At 41.1% G+C, this 25,116-nt stretch overlaps 1 protein-coding gene across 1 annotated transcript in view; it reads left to right on the forward strand.

Annotated features, from left to right (window-relative positions):
* LOC104084105 (zinc finger protein 462-like) overlaps nucleotides 1–19,888 on the forward strand; it is a gene marked incomplete at its 5' end in the record, with an annotated part of 36,817 nt that extends 16,929 nt beyond the window's left edge. Inside the window, 7 exons of the mRNA XM_009587830.1 lie at nucleotides 749–868; nucleotides 2,878–3,139; nucleotides 5,329–5,465; nucleotides 10,890–11,113; nucleotides 13,478–13,610; nucleotides 18,350–18,464; nucleotides 19,687–19,888. Of these exons, the coding sequence (XP_009586125.1) occupies nucleotides 749–868; nucleotides 2,878–3,139; nucleotides 5,329–5,465; nucleotides 10,890–11,113; nucleotides 13,478–13,610; nucleotides 18,350–18,464; nucleotides 19,687–19,888 (1,193 nt within the window). The remainder of the gene's footprint in view (nucleotides 1–748; nucleotides 869–2,877; nucleotides 3,140–5,328; nucleotides 5,466–10,889; nucleotides 11,114–13,477; nucleotides 13,611–18,349; nucleotides 18,465–19,686) is intronic.
* Nucleotides 19,889–25,116: the final 5,228 nt, after the last annotated feature.

Below are 25,116 nucleotides of genomic sequence, written 5' to 3' on the forward strand. Positions count from 1 at the left end.
ACTGGTTTTGGAGTGGGCATGAAAAAGTGTGGTTCACTGAAGTCGGTGGAAAACCTCCCATGCCTTTAGTCGGCTTTGGATTCTGTCTGAAGTGTTGCTGGTGGAGCTGGGTTGCACCTGGATGCTAGGATAGCTGTCTGGCAAGCTGATTCTCAGAAACCAACAGAAGCCCTATACACATGTGTGTTAATCCTGAGTGTTTTTCTTCAGGAAGTGCTAAATCTTGCACTCCAGAAGGATTGCAAAATAATGAAAGCATTTGGCAAGGGAAAAGGGGAAGAACACACAGGCAGAACTAGGGACATGCATGCTACCATTGTTTAAGTGTAAGACTCTCCATATAAGCTCTTCAGATGGCTTTTTTTCTGTAAGTATCATAACTATCTTAATTGTACCGGAGCAATACACTAAAAATTGTAAGGTGGCCAGCATGAATCCTGGTTGAAAGAAAGTAAGAACTCAAATATTAAAGGTAGAATTTGCTTTTGAATATTCCTGATGAGCAGGAAAGCTACTCTGTGTACTTTTTTTTCCTGTGGGGATAGACAAGTAGCTATCTACTTTTGCAGTTTTCACGTACCAAGTTCCACACAAGTATGTAAATACTCGATTGAAAGTTAGAAAGCTGGAATAATAGACACCAGATGATAGGGGAAGTAAAAACATCTGAAGTATAGTAGATCTTCCAAACAACAACAAAACTTCCTTGTTCTGAAAATAATCGTTTTTAAACCTGTAACTTTCTTAGCAGTGGATATTATTGAGGTTTTGGCTAGGAACCTTGATGATGTGATGGAAATTTTTGATCCCTTCTTCCTGAGGAAGGGAACAGTAAGCTACAAACTAGACTTTAATCAGTACCCCACAAGTAATTTGACTAGTACACGTACAAAAAGAACTGTTTCCAGTGTTTCCTTGTCAGGAAATCTAACTGTGTTGTGAGCTTTTAGAAGCATTGAACCCAGTAGTCCAGACACCAGGGTGCAGATACGCAAGTCAGGAAACCTGCTCTGAACAATGCATCGTTTTGGGCCTCAAGGTCCTGTTCCAAAAGAGCATGAGCCCATAGTTGCTGCCTTTGAGGGAGAAGAGACTTCTGCAGCGGTTTGCAGCTCCTCAGGCCTGTCCTGTGCCAAAGTAAAGGAAGTGGGGAGTCTGTTTCAAACACAAGAAAGCCTTGACATTTGAACAGGTGGAGATCACTATGAGCCCTCATGGTAAGCAAACCTGCTGTAGAAGTGGTAGAAACAAGAGATGATGAATGGCTGCATTGTAATCCAGCCTCAGTTCATGAGGCTTGGGTAGGAAAAACAAAAAGTATTTCATTCATTTTACCAGAATCTTTCATGTTTCTGCCTTTGTCTTTGCCGTACACCTGGTGATGAAGCCAGGGGAGCCCAGAGTCATTTATCTATGATTCTATGAGTCTATCTCCTGCTTGTGTTTTGTTTGTGTGTTTGGTTTTTGTTGTTGTTGTTAGTTTGTTTTTCATTTCTCGGGCATGTACAAACCCCTTCTGTGGTAGTGAGAAAAGAAAGCAAGCATTTTACTCTTTTGAAGACAGGTGGAGAAGTCCCCACACTGAGTGCTGTATAGGCCTGTTTACCTTTTGTTTCTCCGTACTAATTGGTTAGAACGGATGGTGTTAAATTCCCATAAGTATGTCTGTGAGAGAATTCCTACATATCCAGCCTCAGGGAATTAAGCTTTGGAAAATGAAGTACCCATCAAAGCAGGAGGTGACTGGTACAGTTTGTATCCTGACTTCCCCCCCTCCTCGCCCTTGTTTTTTTTTTCCTTCTTCCAGAAAGCTTAAGAAAAGAGCCTTTTGTCTTCTTTTCAGGAAAGTTACACTGAAATTCATCTGTGCTTTATTCGTCTGCTTTCGTTTGTGCTATTCATGGGCAGCTGTGGGTTATATAGGACAAAGCAGATGAATTCCTAACCTCCACATTCAAGCAGTGTGTTGGGAAAAGTTCAACACCACCCTCCCCCCTCCTTTTTTGGAGGGTCCAACTAAAGTATTACAGCTTTCAGTTTCAGTACTGAGACGTCTCTAGACTGTGTTTCTCCACATGCCATTAAAATGGTGTGACAGAGTTCTGGGTTGTAGAAGGGATGCGTCTATACAGACATATCTATATAAAGAGATCTCTTTCTCAGTATAGTGAAACTTAGCAGCTTCTAAGGAAATGTGATTTAGAAGTTTGCTTTACTGGAATTCGTGATTAAATATCTTTTTTTCCAATGATGACTTCATTTCAAACATCGTCAGCTAGGAGAACTTGAATTTAGCTTTTGTGAAGACTGCTTCAAATGTGACAAAGTAAAATTGTATCATTTCGCTAATGTTAACTTTTCATGTGGGTTTCTTAAATAATTCCATGAATGAGTAGGGAAGAGTATCCATTTATTTTTCCTTTCTTTTTTCTTTTTTTCCTTTCAGATAGGCTATTTACATGTATCCTGTGCCAGATCTTAATCTGGTGTAAACTGGCATAAGACATTTGAGAGGATCTGGTCTGATTTATGCACCAAACACATAATGAGCTTTACCTTCACAAATTAAAAGTGTCTTAAAACCAGACTTCTTTTTAGACTACTTTGAATTTAAATCTGTCACTTCTTTCCTCCCCAAATCAGATCTAAAAAGCGTAATTTATACTGGTCACCTTTTAAATTGTAGAATACACATTAGATTAGATTAAGAAGCGCTACACCTCTTTTTCTTAATCCCTTCAGACAGCTGTGGGCAGATTTCATAACAAACATTTTGATCAAACCCCTCTAAAAGCCAATAGGTGCTGGAGTAGGCCTCAAACCTTTTTAGATTTGTTGATCCACCTGGAATAACAACTTCCCTCTGTTTATCTACAGACTCTTCATACTCTGAGCCTCCTGATGTTCAGCAGCAGTTGAACCACTACCAGTCTGCAGCTTTGGCCAGGAACAACAACATCAGCCCAATCCCACTTTCTGGGAGTGCTGCAGGAGTGGAAAAAACGGAAGCCATCCTTAACTGTGAATTTTGTGAATTCTCCTCGGGTTACATACAGAGCATTCGGCGTCACTACCGTGACAAGCACGGAGGGAAAAAACTCTTCAAGTGCAAAGATTGTTCCTTTTATACAGGCTTTAAGTAAGTACTGTGCAAAACAGATAAACTGAACTCATAAGGGGTTTTTTAGCACTTGAAAAAACTTCTGAGATCTTTGAGAGCTGGCTGTAGCTAACAGAAACATGGCCACTGCTGACCATGGAGAGGAACATAGGAAATGCCATGCCAGATCACAGCAGCATCCATGTAATCCATTTTCCTCTCTCCTACAACAGCCGGTACCATCTGCTACAGACGAAAGCACAGTAAGTCCTTGCAGTAGGTTTTACTTGCTGGAGGAAATGGTACAGGTAGTACTTTTACCTCAGCATAGGCAATTAGAGGGCTATCCTTATCCTTAAGTGTGAAAATTTTCTCTTCAAAAATAAGGTCATTTCCTGGTGCAACCAGCATGAAGCATGGGACAATCAAGTGTCCTAGGGAGACAGAAGAATTTATATGACCTTTCTGAAGAAACCTCTCATGTAATTTTATTTCTCTCACCATCTATCTAGCTAAAATGCAAAGCATTCTCTAGTATATCTGATAGCATATAGAGACATTCCAGAAAATCCAATTAGATGTGCAAAATTTAAAAACTTGGTGCTGTGTGTGTTTGCATGTGTATGTGTTTTTAGCTGCTGTTCCATAAGGAAAAAAAAGGCTTATGCACCTGTGCTGTTCATCACTTCCTCCTGATATGCTGGATGCTCAAGCATAATACCCTCAGCTGACATTTGAGGTCTCAAACTTGTTAAGTTTTTAGGAGACTGGTGACAGTAAGCAGTATGACTGGACAAAGGGGAGGAGTTCTCTTGAAGAAAATGCACAAACCTGAGAGAATCCACACAAGAGCAACTTCTAGTTACATGTCTCTAGCCTCTGTTGCTTCAGCCCCTTGCTGCCTCTATGGTAAAATTTGGTGCTTGTGCTTTCTATCCTAATTGCTATCTGTTTTAAAGATTACCAGCAATTGCCAGGTCCATTCAATCTGTTCGTATCTTGCGAGTGCCATTTTCTTCTACCTGGATGAAATGAAATAAGCTTAAATCAAGCAGCATTTAAACACGTTCATAGTTGCATAAGGGAGTAGTGTTCTTTCATGTGGTGTCTCAAACATTCAGGGATTAAGCCTTGCTTCTTTCAGAAGCACTGCATGTTTTCTGTCTTTAAAAAAAAAAGGCGGGGGGGCGCAAAAGAACCCCATACCAATCACCTCTTCAACTCACCATAGAAACTTAAATGCATGAAAGCACTCACTGAAGTTGATAGAAATACACTTGTAGAATTCAGTGATCGCTGGATCGGGCCCAAAGCCAGTTGTGTTAGTAAGTTGCTTTGTGTTCAAGCTAACAGTCTTGAAGAACTTCAAAGAGACTTCTAACTCTAGTTCAATGTGGCAAGCTCCTTAGCTTTTGCAAGCTTTACCACTGCTTCAGGAGAAAATGACCAAGTGCCCCAAGTTTACAGACACCTCTCATTTCAGTAGTTGAGCTTGTGGTGTACAGTTAATTTTCTCTGTATGCATCTCTCTTGCAGCTTTTAAGTATGCAGCCAGTGTAATGCCAGCATGAAATTTTTTGTTCAAAAGTACTGTGGAGTATTCATTCATTCCTCCACATTAATAAATAGAGTATTCTTAGTCTTGAGGTTTCAGATCCTTATAGCTGATGCTTTAAAACTTAACTACTCAGTGCCAAACTCACTGTGAACGCAAGTCTGTTTTGTATCCTGAATCTAAACGTTTTAGCTGGTTTTGGGCTTGTCCTACAAAGACAGAGGTGGTTAAGGATGTTACCTGCCTCCAGAAGTCAGTCTATCCTAACCTCTGCAAGTCCAGAACAGTTGATAGATTTTTTTGAACTTGTTAAAAATTTAATATTTGCCAGAGGGAGTACACTGAATATTTCAGCCTGAAGACAAATAATAAGCATGAAAGATGGGAATTCTTTTGCTATCTTAACTGTAGCAATGTGACTATAGAGCAACCCATGCAAAAGAATAGCTTGTTAGAATGAGTGTTTGTTACTTGAGGATACAAGCCTGCAAATACCTCTGCTCATGTGTTACTCATGTGAGTAGCCCCGCTGAAATGCCATGTGGCACTGTGAAGACAAGGCTGAGTGGTATCTGTACCATTTTACACGACACATCCCTTATAGAGCTGTGACACTTCATCGTTCCCTGCACACTTCTTCTGACTGCTTCCGTCTCTCCCTCCCGTTTCACAGATCTGCTTTTACTATGCACGTGGAAGCTGGGCATTCGGCAGTTCCTGAGGAAGGACCCAAAGACCTTCGCTGTCCTCTTTGCCTATATCACACCAAATATAAACGCAACATGATTGACCATATAGTTCTGCACAGAGGTAATAATATCCCTGTATGTGTCTGTATCTGATGAGGGGAATGCTGAACAACGCCCTTGTCTTTCAGACTGGTTTCATTAAATTTTCCCCTCTATACATGAGAACAAGGATGTTGAATAAGTCATCAGCCCGTCAGTATCTTTTGTTTCATTTCTAAATGATGCATCTTATTTATTTTCTTAAAATTCAAAGTTAGCCAGTGCTGAAACAGGGCAGATTTAAAATTGTTTTTAAGCTTTTCCTCTCGAGAGGTTAACAGTCATCAAACACCTGTTTAGCAAGAGTTGCCCTAATTTTCAGCTCTGATCTAGGCCAGAGTTGTTTCCTGCTTATGTCCTTGTTATGATAAAGGCCTTGCTATCATATACTCTGTGACAAGGTGTATCAACTAACCACAGAGGCCCCAAAATATCCCTTGATTACTTGACTGAATTTTTTCTCTTCAGCGTTCTTAGGATCAAAACAAGAATTATCATATTTTTGTTTTTCCTTAGGACTCCTTTTCTATCTCCACCTCTCCCTTCTGTTTTTTAAGCCATCTAAAAGTGGGATTAGGGGTTTCTATATTCTATTAACTGTGGGCTTGCTAGCTCAGAAGAGACAGCTGTTTGGGCTCTCTGGGCTGGGATTCCTGCCCATAGCTATCACACTTGATGCTTGTAGATGGTCTGTTGGCTGCCGAAATCCAAACCCATGTGTTGGGATGGCACTCTGCCTGCTTGCAGGTTGGGCAGAGTTTCACAGTAGGGTATTGGTGGTGAGCAAACACAAGTTTTGCATGCCATCTTTTTCCTGGAGGAGATCCTGGTGTGACAAGCGCTATCGTAATTCCTTGCAACATAACCACTTTTCAGTAGCTTAAAGTCCTTCTTGTACCAAAGCAGTGAGGTTGGCAGAGTTCATACAAATTTCTGTCTGCTAGCAGGGCTATTCTGAGGGAACATCTGGGAAAAATGACCTGTCAGTGATTCAGAAAGCACATTACAAAGCTGCCTTACTTGGTTTGGTAAGAGTTTGGCAGATGCTTTAGCTTTTACTTCCTGTCTTTGAAGGTGTTGCTGTGTCGGATTTTGCCCAGCTTCAGGGCATACTCCAGAATTAGCTCACGTTAGAGGAGAGGAGGGTTTCGTTAACCCCTGTGCAGGGGACTGTGCGGTTTCAAGTGCTGCTGAACAGTGTACTCTGTTTTGTGGCTGTGCCAGGGCTCCAGTGGACACTGCCAGAACTTTAAAATACAGATAGACAGGCTGAGGGAGAACTCTATGGGCTTAGTTAGGGTGTTTTCCATCATGCATAGACTTGACACTGGGAATGTCCAGTTGCAGAAGTGGAAGAGCACTTCATGAGCTCAAGCAGCTGTACTGCCTGTACAGAGCTGTTTCTGACCAATTGCAAGGAGGTGGTAATCTCCTGGGTAAGTGACACTGTGGATCTGTTCTTTTGTAGGGCTGTTGCTTCAGTTGCACAAACCAACCTCGAGCCTTTGTGCTACTGAAACAAAGCTGATAGCAAAGGACATAATGGTATACCCACTAGAGCACTGGGAGAGGTAAAACAGAGTAAAAGAAGTTTTAATGCAAATGGGATTATAGCTGATAAAGAATCTCAGATGCCACTGAGGGAAGGACAAGGTTTTTCTCTGGCATCAAGCATCCAGGTAAAAAAGGAAGCAGGGTCTTTCCTTAAAGTTCTTTCTGGTGCATATATCTGGCTAAAAAAACCTCTACCGTTGTGTTTAATTGTGTGGCAGCTGAAGCAGACAATTTTGAGAAGATTTAACATGCATTGAAAGAGAGACTGAGAGATGGTGAATGTTGTCTGAGATAGCCTTCCTTTTTTATAGCCATTGCATTGTTAAAACAAGGGCATAGCCCTGAGCTGTGGTCCAGGAAAATTAGTTTTGAGGTAGATGGAGTGGTGCAGTGTGTAAAATAAAGAGTGAAGGGTTTGATCCATTCATAGATAATGTTCCTCCATTCATAGATAATGTTCCTCCTATGTTTACAGATGTGTGACTGTTACATTACTTCCAAGTTGCTGCGCCCCTAATCCATGGTGAAACAGCACGTGCTTGAAAAGAGAGTATATTCGCCTCTTAATGAGTGACTGCAGAAGCTGAGTTTTACAGGGCTAAAGCATTATCAGGTAGAAGACCGAATGCTTAGTGGGAAAAAATTAGGCAAAGAGTTTGCTTCCCATTAAGAATGAGGAAAAACAGGAAGCTTCCAAGAACCTTCTTCCATGTATCACCTGTTTCTCCTCAGTGTAAAAGCAATTGACTGTCCCTGGTGCGGGTACAGATGGAGCACAGACTCATTAGAGGTGGCCTGTAGCAGGGGACTGACATAGCTATGCAGGTAGGTGAAGAGAAGTTTGGCTCTTGAGTTCTTCCTGGCCTTTATGACAGGCAAGCCTGGGGAGAGGAGACGCAAGAGAGACAGTGGACACTTGCACCGTGACCAGCAGAGGTGCTGGCTTTTAATGTAATTTAGTCTGGACAATGCAAATAGTTTTCATTATCCCTTCCAGTACCATTCCCATCACACATTTTGAAACACACTGGTATTTTCCAGGGCTGAATGCAACTTACAAAGATCACTATTGAGTCTACTTTAAAATCCTTGGGGCGTTATTTTTTCTTCTTTTAGCGATCATTTTATTCTCTTCCTGGTACAAATAGTGATTTTGTTCTTCCATTTAATAGAAATCACACCCATTTCTCTTGAATAGTAACTTTAAGATTAAAAAGTCAAATTTTCAAACTCATCTACGGTCCCAAAGGTTTCATTGCTACATGTCCTGATTCCTTGCACGTGGTTGTTTCTGGCATTATCCCTTGTACACACAGCTTCATTGATACATGTAGAACCCTTGTGCTGTGCTTGCTTTTGGCTACTGGAATGCAAATGCTACATGTTCTGTGACTGTAGCTTGGATTTGCAAAACGTGTATTTTCAAACACCCAACATGACCAAATAATTGGTCTGTGTCTAGATAGTAGGACTGTTTTGTTTGTACTTGATCTATGTTAAGGGAAGGAAATAACTTGTATATGCTGTGGTGTGTTGCTGGATAAAGATTTTTCCTTACAACTAAGGGCTGATAGAGTCATGCCTTGAGCAAAAAAATGTATGTCTGCTTTGAGTTACTGTACTGCAAATGCCTAGTGCATTAATGGCCTTTCAATTTAATCTCTGATTGGCATTACAATTAGCCTGAATATTTCAGTCTAATGGATGGATTGGATTTCTTAAACCAAGATGATGCTTTTTAGGTGTTTATCTTGTTGCTTTTTAATTACACCTCTTGTTAAATTGTTCCACAATTCAGGACATGTTTTTGTGAGGCGTATACAGTAGTCTTTGTTTAGACACTGCTCAACTTTGAAGAAGTCTACACGCAAATAAAGAAGCTACCTGTTTCAATTTGTGCATGGGGCTTTATGGTTTGCTCTAATTTTGTCAGTTGCCCAGATATGATAAGTGCATTCTAAATGAGTAATTAAATAAACAGAGCTTTATAGGGGCAAGCTGGAGATGAGAGCATCACCTTACAAAATGTGAACTTCTGGATCCAAATAACTCTGCAAGTTCCAAAACCATTGGTTGAAGGAAGCTCACTTACATGAATACATCATGTAAAAGTTTTAAATCATCCCCTGAAAATGAAATCCTTCAGGCTGGAATTGATGTTTATGCTTATTTTGCTTTTTTTGCGTTATTGTGCTCCCTTTGATTTTGGGAGTGTGTGTGTGTGATTGTGAGATAGTAGGTTTTGCTAATGTGAATTAGGGAATGCTGCATTACTCCAGACTGGTAGATAAAAAGTTTTATACCATCCTATGTTTTAGCTTTTTTAATCTGTGCCAGGTGCTAGAGGAAAAGTGAATTTTCAGATATTTTAATTAGTATCTCTCTTTTTGAAAAATTCACTTGACTTTCTCACTTTTGAAACCAGCTGCATCGCTTATTTCAGTGAGTTCAAAAGCACACAGCTGCGACAACCTTGTAAAAAGTCTTTGTATGGCCCCTGGATCACAACTTTAAATTCTGTTGTCTCTTAGACCATATTCTCCCCTCCCCTTTTTCCACCCTGAATGGCCACAACTTGGTATCTTTATAGCTAGAGAAGCTGTGTTGGTGTAGAAAAGAATGACAAGTCTACAGGGTTTTTTTGTTTTAAGGCATAGCTTTGGGGAGGGAAAACCTCCACTTTTTGAAGTGGCCAAAGAGGAAGTTATGAGATAGGATAACTTTTGTGTTTAGGGAGAAGCTGAGCAGGATGGAATATTTGCTGGGCTGTAGAAAAAGTCTTGTGAGCAGCGGTGGCATGTGGATTGGCCAGAATTGAATGAACAGTGGAGCTTTTGCCACCTTCCAGAAACCCTAAGGGAGTTTGTATTTCTGTAGTTGTGTTTGATGACCCTCCTCACTGAAGAAAAGGGCCCATTGGCTCAGATATCCATCTCCTTTAATGTGCGGTACATAAGGAGTAACAGTACTAAATTTCAGTGTTCTAGTTCAAAAGGCCAGTTGAGTAACAAAAGCCCGTGATGAGGATCTTCTAGTGACCCTCAGCTGAAGGGCTAAATTTGGGGTTTCCCTTGTGTGCACAGCTCAGGGAACCACAGTGATGGGTGTTACGCACATCAGATTCTGGCTTTCTCAAATGACTGAAATTAATTGCTGCTCTGTTAAACGTCAGTGCTTTGTTTGAGAAGTGGAGAAAACTTAAAAACTCAGCAAGAGCATTTTCAGTACATGCCTATATCCGAGATCTGAACTGTGGGAAGCGTGACATGACATGCGTGCAGATTTTGAATCTGAGCTTTCTGAAAGCTGTGGGTGTGTTGGGAAGTTTCTGCCCCTGGCTGAACTGCACAGCCTCTTCCAGGAAAAGGTGCTGCCTTGCTTACCCTGTCAGTCCCCAGAGAGTAGCTTAAGATGTGATGGTGAGGATACCAGCTCTGATTTTTGTAGATCCAGCAGGGTGATGCATTGGGAAGCACCCTGCAGCTTCCCTGTCTATTACATTTCTAGCAGCCACTCCTGGCTGCTGTCAAGTACTGAACCAAAATGGACTTTTGGTCTGGCTGATTTATGGCTAGTTCTGTATTCCCACGCTCTGCTACTCTGACTCACAGATGGAGTCTCATTTGCCCCAAAACCTCCATTCCCATCTTCTATATCCAATAAGCACTTACATTTGTGAGGACACCTGCATTTGTAGCCTTGGAGGATTAACCCTGTCATTGCAGGAGGAATTGTCTTGTGTTTTTTGTGTCGGTCCAGCTTAGCTCCCATTCCTTTATAGACAGACTGCCTACCCATATAGCAGATCCTATTCCTTCTGTGGGTGGTAGTGCCCAAACTAGGCCTGGTATTTCATAAAATTTGTTAAGTGAATGTTGTCCTGTCCCTACAGAAGAACGGGTCGTTCCCATTGAAGTCTGCCGTTCCAAACTGTCAAAGTACTTGCAGGGAGTTGTTTTCCGCTGTGATAAGTGTACCTTTACCTGCTCCAGTGATGAGAGCTTGCAGCAGCACATAGAGAAGCACAATGAACTGAAACCTTACAAATGCCAACTCTGCTACTATGAGACCAAACACACAGAGGAGCTGGACGCTCACCTTCGAGATGAGCACAAGGTAACATCCAAATAGTTTTAATTTGTAGCAATCTACTCTTTGCGAATGCTGTATTAGTTTACTTGCATGTCAACTCTGAGTAGCCAACTTGTTGTTGGTTTCTTTTTCTCTCCCTCCCCAAATCTCCCTCCCCATGTTGGGCTTCACTTCCTCTGTTTTCTATTATTTCTTTTTTTATTTAGAAAATCAAAATTGAGGGTTTCTAAAGCTGTTCAGATTGTTCAGAATTGGCAGACTGTTGCATGCAGAGTATGATTATCTGGAAAAGACACTTGTGTATGCTAGGTTTATTTAAAGAGGGGAAAGAAAAGGGTTGTGAAACAATATTAAGGCTGTGTGATTCAGCCTCTCTAAAAGGCAGGAGATTCCAAACATAAGATTGCTCTGGCAACTTCAGCAGCGTGACATGCCATGCATATTTTAATAACAAAAAGGGCAATACCTCCCCATTTACATTTAACAAGGGAAAGATAAATAGCAAGTATAACCAGGTCCTAAGTTAAGACTGCTTTGGGTTTTTTGTGGAGTGGCTGAGTGCAGACCTGATCCAGTCTTTGAGAAGTCATTAGAGGCTTTCCACAGACTGTTAGCTTTGAATTTCTGTAGTTGTGAGCTCTATAGCTGAGAGACACTTTAAGTTCTAGAACTGAGATTTGTTATTTGTTAGAGTGCTTCCTTGTCACATTTCCAGGGGAGGCAGCTATATGCCTCCACCTGTTGGAGCTGAGCTGCCCAGGTCCTCACTAAAAACTCAGTCCTACTTCATGGACTGAATGACACTTTCCTTACAGCCAAATTTATATTGACAGTATTGGCAGCAGAAGTCCCAGCAAAACTTTTCATGCTTAAAAAATATTTGGCTGTCTTATAAAAACAAACTCTGTAAACTTATGTTGGCCTGCTATGCTTATCTGCTCTCTTCTTTATTACTTTTGGAGACCCTTCTGCAATTCACACGGTACATGAGCTGCTCCATGCCTCCTACTCAACACAGCAAGGTACCTGCCATATCCAGGGGCACTATTCCTCATTCTTTTCACGCAGTGCATCAGGCTGGGAAGATTATTCTCTTATTTAGCTCTCCCTTCCAATTTGTACCTCCAGTGATGGTGCCAGTAGTTTAGGGTATCTTTTCCCCATTTCTCTTTGGTAATTTATGTCTCACTAATTTGTGTCCAAGTTCTGGGCTCAGATACCCAAGTGATGTATTGCACCTTAAAGAGTTCCTGTGCATGAGCTGAGTTGAATTAAGTGCCTTGCATGTGGTCTTGATTGTTTAAATCTCAGTGGGTAACGTGTTAAGTCAGAGAATCTCATCACAGCTGTCTGTACGGAGTAGTGCTAGGAATCTGCATACCACCGCATTTAGGATAGTTTGCTATTTGGAGATATACTACAGTCTAATTCACATGTTCCTTAACTTCATTCACATTCCCTTTCCCACAGAGGGATAAGAAACAGTCAGTGGGTGTTGATATTTCATTCAGCATCTTGCAGGACGTGTTGTACTACGCTCATTCCTCCGTCTCCATCCTCTCTGCCTATGTGGCTTAGTGCCTGTGCTGCTGGAGGGCTGTCTCTTTGCATGACAGATGAATCCAAAATCCTTCCCAGCAGTGATCAATGAACTCAGAGGGCGCTTGTCATCTAACAAGTGTTAGCCCTAGTGTCCTGGTCATGCTCCATGCTCTCCGCCTCTACTGTAAATCTGGACTGCTCCTCTGCTGTTTCTGTTGGATGTGGTGGAGTTCCTGACTTCTGCACCCTAAGCTGCTCTTTTCATACTGCTGCTGTGAGCATTTCACCCTCGGGTTAGCTGAATTTGACTGCTGGCTGAAGTGTTCCCATCATAGTTTGTGTATCAGCTTGCAAAGCACTTTGCAGCCCTTCGTAATGAAAATTAATCTGTTATTAACGAGTGAAAGTGTATGTGGCACACAGCAGCCATGTGTTTAGTAAAGACCCATCCTTTTGTGAGTGAAGCTGAACGAACCAGTAGGAAAGAATTTTCCTTCAGTGTGGATGTGCAATAGTAGTGTTTGATCACAGCGGTTGAATGGTCCCATAAGAAGAGGATACAACTTAAAGTATTTTGCATTTCTTGGATTTTTTTTTGTTTTAATACATCAAAACCAGGAAGAAATGCGGGGGGTTTTACTGAATGTGATTAATTTTTGAAAACCAAAAATGAGAAATGCAGAATAAACAGCAAAAGAAGAATCACTATCATTGAAAAGAAATGAGTGCTAATTTGATTAGGTGACTGCATGTCACCTGTAGCTGAGCAGGCTTTGGGGCGTACTCGATTTTGGTTTGCATATGTGATGATTTTTCTGATTAGCTGATGATGTGTTTCTCTCAAAGGTGAGTCGTAATTTTGAGCTGGTCGGACGGGTTAACTTGGACCAGTTGGAACAAATGAAGGGGAAAACAGAGAGCTCCAGTAGTGATGAAGAAGAAAAAGAAGAAGAGTTAAGCCCCAAGACTGAAGAGCGAGGTCAGTGCAGCTCTTTTTTTTTTTTTTTTCTTTTTTTCTTTTTTCCCTTGGCACTGCAATATGCCCCACCAGTCCCACCAAGCAAGGTCAGCTGTTGAGTCTACAGCACATTCCTGTAGAGCCATGCAGGCATGCCAGCAGAAGCAGAATGGGGCTTTTGTGAAGACACTGCTCCTGGGGGAATCTCGTGTTTCTAATCCTTATTACAAGTTTTCTGTCTATTAAGAAAATACATACTATGAGAAAACACGATAGCATCTGTGACTTATCTGCCCATGCAGATAACATCTACAAGGGCTTGGAAAACTATGTAAGTGGAGTATTTTAGTGGTCTTGTCAGATTTTCTGTTTTGGTAACCAATTTTCAGCTTTTCACTCAGCATTGTTAAAGTGGGGGATGAAAGGGTCCTGGCCAAACTTTTTAATGGAGTGTTATTAACTCTTTGCCCAGCATTCCTTGTCAGACAGAGTCAGTCCTGTTGCAGATGCTGCAGTTGGCAGCTCTGGAGCCAGCGTAGGTCCATGCCCCACCTGTACCGTTGTGTATTTAAGTATGTGCCTAAGTTCGTACCTAAGACTAATCCCACTGATTTCAGTAAGGCTAGGCCATGTGCTTGCTAATGCTTTTGATTTGGTTGAAGTTCGATCAGCAGGGAAAAAATAAGTTCTCCATAAATTGAACTAAGGGTTTCTTGTCCTTCCCTTCCAACAACCTTCTTCCATGAAAACCAGGCTGTTGCAGTATCTGGTGCAAACTGTGTGTTGTCTAGTCTGCTCTGGTGCACAATTCATCAGTCAAATAGAGTATGTTCATAACTCTTCAACATCTTTAGCCCTGTGATGTCTGAATGTCACGTTCTTGGGGTCACCCACCCTCTTGATGCTGACAACCGCAGTTAGCCAAGTTCTATGTACTTCAACTAAAGGTATGCCACCACGTTTACCTTTTTCCTCCTGAATTTTCAGCTTTCAAACTCACTCAGGGGTTGTTCACAAAAGAAAATATGTCTCCCTACATCCTTTCAGACCTTGAAAAATTCCGATTTCTGGATTTACAGTTTGTTTAGAGAACAGGAGGGGCTCAGAACATGCTTCTTACCTTTTAATAGCAAGACCCCAGCATCTTGGCTTTTGTTTACTGTCCCTGCAGCATAAATTCAGTCTACACTTATCACCAGCACTTCACTTGAAGTGTGGTTACTGATAGCTTTTATTTAAACGAGAAAGGAAGTGAGTTGGATAGGAAATCATTTATGTTTTAATGAAAAATATCCTTCACAAGATCTTAGGTAAAGCAGTAGAAAAATTGGAGGAAAACTTATAGGGATGTTTGTTCTATATGCATTTCAAAGTTCAACTTCAGTAACTCGTGTGGAAGCATGCTTGGGTGTCTGTTCGGGGACAGCTTCGACCCTCAGAGCTTCATGGCTGGAACAATGATTGTGTAATGAGGGATAAGAAGTGTTATCCCCATGTTTCATGTGATCCATAGTTAAGCAAGGCATAGTGTCTTAATAATTCTAATTTTTTTATTTTGTACTTTTTTCACCTGTATCTGTGTTTTTTTAATCTGTGACTGGCTAAAATGATTTCTGCATGCTTGTTCAGGTGACCAGTCTAAAAAAATCATGTATGTTTCCAAGTTTGTTTTGCAGCTATTCTTTCCTGACTGGCCTGTAGGGTCAATGTTTCACCATTATTATTTTTTCTCCTTTTTAATGTGTTAGCATTTGTAGTATATTATACTAAAACAGGTAGAAAATGCAGAAAACCCTTATGCCTACTACTGCAAGGGTATTTAGAAAAGATCTGGTTGTATTGACTATATTTTTCTAGACAAGTTGTTGATTACCACTATAAGGTGCAAGATGCAAAGTACACTTTTGAAAAATGTCCCAGTGAGACAGGAACTGAAGGCATGGTGGGATGCTGAGTTGCATGCTGACATCTCCCTATGGATTTTCAGAAGGTAGTTCTAACACAGAAATGGTTTGCCCTGTTAACAGAGGACCAGACCTATGTTTTTAAATATAGCCTGTCACAGTGGCTAATGCTGTCACAGCTTTCAAACCACATCAAACTGGGTAATCCTGCATACCACTCAGGTGCTTTTGACAGTTCTAGCCTTTGTGATGTTAGCAGGAAGTGGGATTTGCTGAGAGTGCCTCTGTGTACTCTGAGTATCTGGAAGCAAATGTTGTCTGAACCCTCTGGAGTCTTTGACTTTGGCAGAACCAGATTTCTTCCCGTGAGTCAAACAGCTGCCTAGATTTGCCACTTCGACTTCAGGGTGGTATGTGCAGTACGGAAGGTGCAAAGAAGAGTGTGTTGCTTCTCTAAATGGGTTATTGGACAGCAGATCAAAGAAGGACTACTGCCCATGTGAACAGGCAGAGCTGGATGGCAGAGCTGGGCAGCAGAGCTCAGCAGAGCTGAACTGCTATCTTGGATGGGAAAGGAAGGTAGTCGTTGGCTGCTGGTAAAGGATAGTAGAAAATATATTGACCCTGGGGGAAAGAAGACGAGGGGGTAAAAAGAGGGTGTCTGGCATACACCATAGAAAGAACAGCCCCCCCTGGTAGGGCCTGCATTCCAGAGGGACTGTCTGTCTTTAGTGACCTTTATGTCTTGGTCTTAGCAGAAACTGGAATCAAGACATGTTTTTCCACAGTAGACAAAAATAAATGTCCATAAGTATTTGTATGTGTGATGCAGGAAAACACAGAGAGTCTGTGCAGTCTGTTACCTCTCTTCTGCAGGCCCCAGAGAAGAGCAGCTTCTGATACTTCTCCAGGGAAGCAGTCCAAATTCACAGCCCTAGAAGCAAAACTGATGGAGAAGTAGGGTGAACAAGATAGGTTTTCTGAAGAGGTGATGAATTTACTAGAATAACACTTGCTAATCTTAAAGGGAGTTGCAAGTATAAATCACGGACTGGTTTGGGTTTGAAGGGACCTTTAAAGATCATACAGTCCAACCCCGCTGCCATGGGCAGAGATGTCTTTCACTAGATCAGGTTGCTTAAAGTCCCCCCCAACCTGACCTTGAACACTTCTAATGATGGGGCATCCACAACTTCTCTGGGCAACCTGTTCCAGTGTCTCAACACTCTCATCTTAAAAAATTTCATCCTTATGTCCAATCTAAACCTACTGTCTTTCAGTTTAAAACTATTACCCCTTGTCCTATCGTTACAAGCCCTACTAAAAAGTCTGTCCCCATCGTTCTCATAAGTCCCCTTTAAGAATTGAAAGGCCACAGCAAGGTCTCCGCAGACCCTTCTCTTCTCCAGGCTGAACAACCCCAACTTCTCCCTATCTGAGCAAAACAACCTCTGTGTTGCATATCTCCTCTCTGCAGGGGCCCAGAATAAACTTCCTATTGTGTGCTATACAGTAGGTATGTTCTTGTACAGAACAGCAGCATTTGCCTCTAAAAACTTTTACCCTCTATAAATATTTGTCCCTGTACCATGACTAGCCTGTGCGTTGTGGTGTGTTTATAAATTTGTGCCACACATGTGAGGTATTAAAATCCAGATGTAAACTGAACTAATGGCATTGACTTACTTTCTGGTGTTCCACAAAGCAAGGTGCACCTTGCTTTGTGATATTTAACAAGGTAATAAATCACTGACAGTAAGAAATACAAAGTGGGGCTTTTTCTTTCAAGAGCAAGAGGCAAAAAATGATGTTAAGAACCATGCCATATAGAACTTTAGTAAAGGCTAACTAGTGAGAAATGTGTCACAAAGTACATTTACAGGACTTACATACGGGTAATAGGGAATGTGTGGGCAATTTTAAGTTGGTAGGGTGATCTTGAACAGAGTAAATCTGAGAGTGAAGAAATCAAGTGAGCAGAGATCAGAACCAAAATGAAGTAAAATCCCGTTTCTTTTATTGTGTAGTTTGGGAGGAGTCAGAAAGACATTCTGTTGATTTCTTGCTTAAGATAATCCCTGCTAAGGAATTAATGCTCTGAGCAGATGGTGCTGTCTCATTTCCAGCAAAAGAATCAAGTGAGATAGTCCATGCAATTATTTTTAATGGTTTGTGTGGTGATCTTCTTAATTTGTGAGAAAATGTTTCATCTTTTGTTAAAGCTGGCTGTGTTCACATGGAGCTTGGCTTTCAGAAATACCATTCCCTGAGCTGCCAGTGACTTCACTCATATTACTAGGTGCTTGACACTTTTGCAAATGAGGCCCCAAGCACTTTGTATAAAAGATTAGGATGGGATGAAGCATCTATGCAGTTAACATGCAGGACTTAACCCATGAGACTTCATGATGAAGGGATATCTATTAATTTTGAAGATCACACATTAAATATACCAAGTCTTTGTTTCCTAAAATTTGTACTACCAATTAAAAAATTACAGATGGGCTTTAGTGGTTTTTTTGATTTTGCTTTCAAGCCATTTCAGCCCTAAACTTCTCAGTTTTGCTTTTGAATTAAAACTTCACAGTCTCTTCATTTGTTGAAATACAGGAACAGGGAGTAGTAAGTCGTTACCCTTATTTGCAGAGATGCTTTAAAACTTAGGATGGGATTTGTCACTTGCAGTGTCACTTTGCTTTGGAGGAGTTGCATTTTCACACACACAGTTGTTTGATAGGTAGGTCCTTTTGCTTCTCAGGGATGAGGAGGTGCAGCAGAGGGGATCAGAGTAGGATCACAGTGGTCCCTTTTTGCCCTGGCATTTCTGAATTCGCGGGCTGTGCTGTCTTTTTCTAGATCCCATGATGTTTCCTGATAGCGGTGCTCCAGAGAAACGCTTCCCGTGCGAGTTCTGTGGCCGATCATTTACAGAAGGCTCTGAGTGGGAGCGACACGTGCTGAGACATGGCATGTAAGTTGGTTTACATTCCTTTGCCAAACAGCCAAATGTAACAGTAGATCTCTGTGCATTCCCCCCACCCCATTCCTTACCTCCCAAAAGCCCTGTGATGAAGGCAAACACAGTTCTATGAAGAACAATTCTGTCTATCACAAGTGTGGATACAGTCATCAGATGTCTCTGCATGGGAACTTACTGCCCAGGGTGGCTGTAGACTGTAGGGTTTAACTGTTATTCTAAAACTTAAGATTGTCCCAAGGGGAATACCACTTGGCCAGGATTAACTTTACCTGAGTGTACTGTTGATTTTGCCTGCCAGAAGAGCAGCATAAAAATGGCAGGAAATTATACGGAATGTTTTAGGAAGCAACTGGGGTTTTTTTTCCCTTTATTGTTATATCTTTTTCACATGCTTGCAGCTAAACTTGCATAGCAGTGCAAGGAATCATGTGCAGAGAAATGTCCAGACCTTCAAGAGAAGTAAAATCAATCTGAATGAACTCCTCCTAAAATGTGCTTAGTGAAGTTCACTACTTCATTTTCATTGTGAAAGTCTTTGCCTTTCTATAGCATTTTGCACACTGTGGGATGATACGCATCACAGGTAAGATAGGCATCTCTGGAACAATCATTTTCTTTCTTTTGATGAAGGTCTCATCGGTAGCAGAGATCTCTTTGCTGACCAGAGTTTCTTCAAAGAGTAGATTTCATTCGAGGTTGCTGACATGTGGAAGACATTTGAATACAATATTGTAGGTTAACTGTGATAGGATGAGAATTATTACTTCTTTTACCCTTAATCTTGTCTGTCTAAATATGAGTACTTGAAATGTTGCAACCTATAAGAAGTTCTATTGGATCATTAACTCTCTGGGAAAAGTACTCTTTTTCTGTGCCTTTGTTTGGTGCCTTGTAAGTCTTGTTTACAAGGAACTGGGGAAAGGGGAGTAAACTTTTAAAAGTCAGAATTGGGGTTCTTCCCCCTCATCTCATATCTGTCCCAGTGTAGAGCAAATAAAGGTTTGATTTCAAAGCTAGAATGTCATGGGTCCCACTGGTAGCTTCATTCCACTGCCTCTCCTTTTGAGCATGAGGTGGCAATGGTGTGGCTGCTGGCATCTACCTTTTTAGAAAGTTATCTGGTTTTCTCCCTTGTGTGGTATGCACAGATTGGCTTTGCTGTTCTCTATATCTCTATATAAGTGTTCCTGTTTTCTGCTGCTTGGCTTTCCAGGGCACTGAACGAAAGCAAGCACAGGACCAGTGAGGACAGCCAGCCAAAGGAGGATGTAGAAGAAACTGTTAGTACACTGCCAGAAGAAAAAGACGACATTGAGAAAATGGTGGTGGACTATTCCCACAACAGTGAAACAGCAGTCAGCATGGTAGCTGCTGACAAACCTCTCCAAGACAACTCGGAGGCCAAAAACGAATAAGCATTTGGTGTGATTCTAATCAACGTACTTGAACAGTGATGAACGGGATGGGGTGGGTGGGTGGGGTGGGCAGAAGGAAGAAACAAAGCTGCTTTTAGGACTGAATGATCTATTTTCAAAGCACTGGTACCTGTGTGAGTGTGTGTATATTAAAGTTATTTAAGTGATGGAATAAGTGGCTCCATTACATCACTGCATTTTTTCTTCTGGATCTTGACAATGGGAAGTTACATTCATCTTGGACTAATGAAGCAACTCCCCGTATTCCTACATTACACATCGTGCTTTGCAGTGGAGACTTGGATTGTTTGTGAATGGAAGCGTCGTGAGCATGGAAGAAGTGGGGGGGATAACTTTTCAACGCACAAATTTGTGTGCGTTTTTCTAGTTTTAATACATAACGCTTTTCCAGACTGAATGCAACTGCTTTAGAAAAGAAAAAAAAAGAGGAAAAAAAAAAAAAACGGAAAACAAAAACAAAACAGAAACTGCTTTGCTTAAAACAGTCACCTGTTTCCTAGTACCTCAGAATTAACCAAGGGAAATCTCTGCATTTGTCAGTACTACCTGTTGTTGTTGTGGTTAAATGTAGAGAGACTGCTGGGCAAGGTGGTGAATGGAGGAAGAAAAAAAGTTTTAAAGAAAGGAAAACAAATTGTGCTTAAAATCCCAGTGTGGGTTTTATTTCTTAAAATACTGTGATTTTTTTAATTATTTTAGTAAAAAAAAAAACAAAAAAAAAGAGAGAGAGACTTTAATTCCTAGATAACTGTTTGTGAATTGTCATCCTTTATTCCAGGTAAGCTGTTTGTTAGTATTCAGTTATAATTTTAGGATTTGATAGATTTCATGTGACTGATTGTGCGGTTTTGTTTGCCACATGTTTATTTTCTGTCAGCCTGAGGTGTTACAAATACAGCACAATTAAGTTTCTCATGTAAAATGAGTATTTCTTTTCGAGGGGGGGACTGGGAAAGGAGACTAGATCTTGTGAATAGAACTTTTTGTTGTTGTTGTTGTTGCTGTTGTTGTTGTTGTTAATTTTAAACATATGGAAATAACAAAGAAGTTTTAACTTTTTTTTAAAAAACTAAAGAACCAAACTTACGGCACAGCTATGCAGCTCGCGGGCCAAACACATAGGTCCTCATAACCGTTCTGTTGCTTGTCATATTAACATCTATCAGTCTCACACCAGTAACTTTTCGTTAAGATTGGCTGCCTTTTTTTCTTCCGTCTGTGGTGTGCGTGTTTTCTTTTTGTTTTGGTGTGGTGGGAGGGAGGGGTGTCTGTTAACACATCTTTTTGCAAGCGGAGGTGAAATAGTTACATACGACACTGAGCCTGGAGAACTACTTTTACTCGATTCAAGATGGAGTTGCTAAGTTTTTCCCCTCCTCCTTAGCTCTCAGCATGAGGGGAGCAGCGTAGAATGAATAGGAACTTGCATACCTAAGTGGCTGATCCTGCACTACTTCTTGGGAGGAAAGCCTACCAAACTCAACAGGAATTTTGCCTGAGCAATGAATACAGGATCTGGTGCCCATGGTATGTTCTGATTGTGAACAAAAAAAAAAAAAAAAAAAAAAGAGTTTCTTTCCAAAAAGTAGAAAGTACTTGACTGAAACCTAGTTTTAGAAATGCATGTGTCTTCGTTTGTTTTTTTTGTTTTGGGGAGGGTTCTGTGGGAGGGGGAGGGGGGAAGATAGGAAGCTGCTGAGGAAACGGGGTCCTAGAGAGCTTCACATAAAATTGATGGCAAAAATGTTGCATTTGTGGAATAAGTGCTACTTGAGAAGCATGGTGTTTTGCTTTTGGGGATTCATCAGTTGTGTGTTAGGGGGATTCTTTTGATTTTTTTGTTGGGTTTTGTTTTGTTTTGTTTTTTAAAGTAGGGAGGGAATGTCATGGAAAAACACATTGGAGGGACAAGTATAAATACACATTTTGTGTCTGTATTTGTTTTTTAATTGGCCTCATTTCAAATGTATTTAAAACAGTTCCATACCTGGATTGGGTGTTTGTAATGGTTACCAAAAATGAAAAAGAAAAAAAAAAAAAAGAAATAATGATTGTGACATGCTTTTATCACTACTTTATTTTTCAAATAACATGTAAATATTGTAATCCATTGGATTTTGTTTTGCTAACCTGTTAATAAAAAATATGGGACCATTATCCTTTTAACAAGCCTAGAATGTCATATTTTTTTTTTCCTTTTTTTCTTTTCCCAAAAATGTATACCTGATATATTGTGGACACACATTTTAGATGCATTATTATGATTCTGTTGACTGTAATGACATAGAATTGAAAATAACATTTTTTTCATTGTTTAATTTATACAGAGGACTTTTTCAGAGTTTGACAGAAGGAAATAATAGCAAAATGCTAACCCATTGGCTTCAGCACTCGGTATTTCCTGATTTTAAAATTACTGCTTACTGATGGGGGATAGGAAGGGGATACTGAACTGTTGCACTGACGGGTTTGTTTTTTTTAAAAAAAAAAACAATGAAAATTAATAAAAACTTTTTAAGAGTGTATGCTTGTCTGTGTAGTTTTGTGTTGGCTACTCTGATGACAGGTCTGTACAAGCGACTGGTTCTGCAATGGGCAGCTCTGGGAGGGAGCAAAGCACCCTTTTTCCCCTCTGCACCCTTTCCTCCCCTATTTCACAGGGAATTCTGGATTTACAGGCGGAGGGGGAGTGGCTTCCCTTAGCTCACACAGGTCTAGGGTCTGCCACATCCCTGAAGAATGCCTTGAATATCCACCAGTCCAACAGCCATTAGAGGTCAAGGGCACACTGCCAAGGTCTGCTGACTCCTCCTGAACCCAAACATAGAAATGAAGGAATTTTGCAGGCTGTCTTGAAGATCAAAATAGATGGAGACAGGCTGGTATTTGGATTATCAACTCAGTCTCTTCATGAGTTGGGATACTGCATGCTCCAATATCTGATGACCTACTGAATCAAGCATTGAGGCTGTGCTTAATTGGAGTCCAATATACTCTCAGTAAGATGGGGCAGGAGGCAGCATTTTTTCCTCTTTCTCCATAGAAAACTTAAAATGATGCTTGTGGTGTTGTCTTGGAATCTTTATTTGCTAAATAAAGATTTTTAAATGCACATTGAGAAGATGCCAGAGGTTTTTTCTGGGTGTGTTTTAATCAGATTCCGTTTCCAGTTTAAGTAGTTTTTTGATTGTACTGGAACTGGATCTCAACTGAATGTGTACAACGTTAAACAGTATGAAAGCTTTGATCATCTGATAGCTTTACAAGCTTCCGCCTTTCTCCCTAGGAGTCAAAATATTTCTCTGTTAAAATACTTATTTCCTTATCCTATGTTTACGGAGGAAAAAAAAAAAAAGAAAAGGATGCATTTTAGGCTGTTGGATGTGGCCTTTTTTCAGTCATCTCTGGAAACATTTGTTCATGAGGGAGACCTACAAATAATTTGCACATTGTAAGTTCTAGCCCAGAGCTAACCTGCACTTTCACCACTTAAAAAGAGAACGGGTTGCTCAGTGGTACGTCGCTAACAAGAATTACATAACTGACGTAATGAAAGAGCTTGGGATGATTTCTAGAGTATTACAGTTGCATTATCCCATTCACCTCAGTGGCAGGATTGTGTGAGTTTGAAACAAAGCCTGCAATCTTCTGGCTGAAGGTTTTAGGTTTCTGACTGAACGTGACTGGATCACTTGCCTCGAGATTCCTGTGCTGAATTGCAATATAACGAGAAGGTGGGAGGGAAGAGGAAGAGGAAATAGTTACTAACATGATCCTTCACTCACATTACTTCTCTGCCTTGCCAGACAATTCCCTTTCTCGTAACTGGGAGCCCTGGGCTTCACAGGGAGCATTTGTGCTGTGGGACAACTGGTTTTCTGCACACACTGTATTCCCAGGCTTATTGTCCTTCCTTTTCTTAAGAAGTCTGGGTAAATGTTTGCCACGTTATTGCTAGCTGACTGCTGGCATTTTCTTTTGGTCTAGAGGTACAGTGCCTGAATGCTCTCCATGCAAAGATCTTGCCTTCATATTCACACCAGTGCAAAGGCTTTGCAGGAGTTGCTATGGGAAGGGAGACCGCTATCTTCCTCCCTTGCAAACACTCCCTGGAGAAGAGTTAAGCAGATAAGGTTACCCTGTGACTCAGAGACCAACGCTGAGGATTGGCAGGGTCACGGTAAGTAAGGATTATAGGTCCAGAACTGTAGGGTTTGCAGTGGAAAGTCTGCTCTTTACGAAGTGATAGAGACTATGCGAAACATTGGTATTTGTGGCCCAGTTATGTTGGAAACTGATGCTGCACAGAAGACTTCAGGTGAACTTAAACAGCAAAAGTCAGTCTCCTGGCTTCAAGAAAATAGCTAAATACAATTACAGATGTTCAGTACATTTCAATGAAAACTGCCCCAGGTTTCTCCACTCTTCCTCACCCTGAAGTCTTTCTTCAATATTTTTCTGGTAACGCAGGAGTTTTCCACCATGAAACCCATCTCTCTGGCTCCAAAGCAGCAAGATTACTGAGTAGGAAATTATTCTGGGTAAGAAGATTTTGGAAAAGGGAATATTTTAGTCCAAGATATGCTTAAGATGTTAGAGAAACCTTTTTTTGTTTGCAGCATGGTTAATTCCATGCCCCCCACACAAACCATTGCTGGAAGCAGGGGTTTCAGTCTGAGCAGTCTGGAGTATAAAGTTTAGCCTTGAAGGCTACAGTCCTTCCAGGGTGCAGCTTGTAACCCTTTTATTGTCTTCTCATCTGTCGCGTACCAAACTGTCCTCAGACAAAAGCATGGGTGCAAACACCCTGTGAACCAAAGGTGGGCCTGGGTGCCATAAGTCAAAGAGCAAGCACCCTGGCCAAAGTCTTGGTAAAGAAGGCTGATGCCTATTTGGATCAACTTATGCTTGGAGAGCCTAGCTGAAGGCATTGTCTTTCCTGCTGCATTTGCAGTTACTTACCTATGTGTGGAAACACAGTGCATATTTTGTGAGGGTAGAGGGAGAGAAGGAAGCCTGATTCATCAGACATGCAGGACATATGCGTCTGTGGCTATAAAGAGAGAAGACATTCGGGTAGGATAGCTTTTCTGTTGGGAGAGTGGTGCAGCACTGCCGCAGGTCAACCCATGAACATGTGATATCTTCCTGTTGGTGGTTTTTTGGACTTATTCAGACAAAGCCATGACTGACCTGGTCTAATGTCG

The sequence above is a fragment of the Fulmarus glacialis genome, unplaced genomic scaffold (genome assembly GCF_000690835.1).
Source record: "Fulmarus glacialis isolate BGI_N327 unplaced genomic scaffold, ASM69083v1 scaffold8581, whole genome shotgun sequence".
In the NCBI taxonomy this organism is placed as follows: Eukaryota; Metazoa; Chordata; class Aves; order Procellariiformes; family Procellariidae; genus Fulmarus; species Fulmarus glacialis.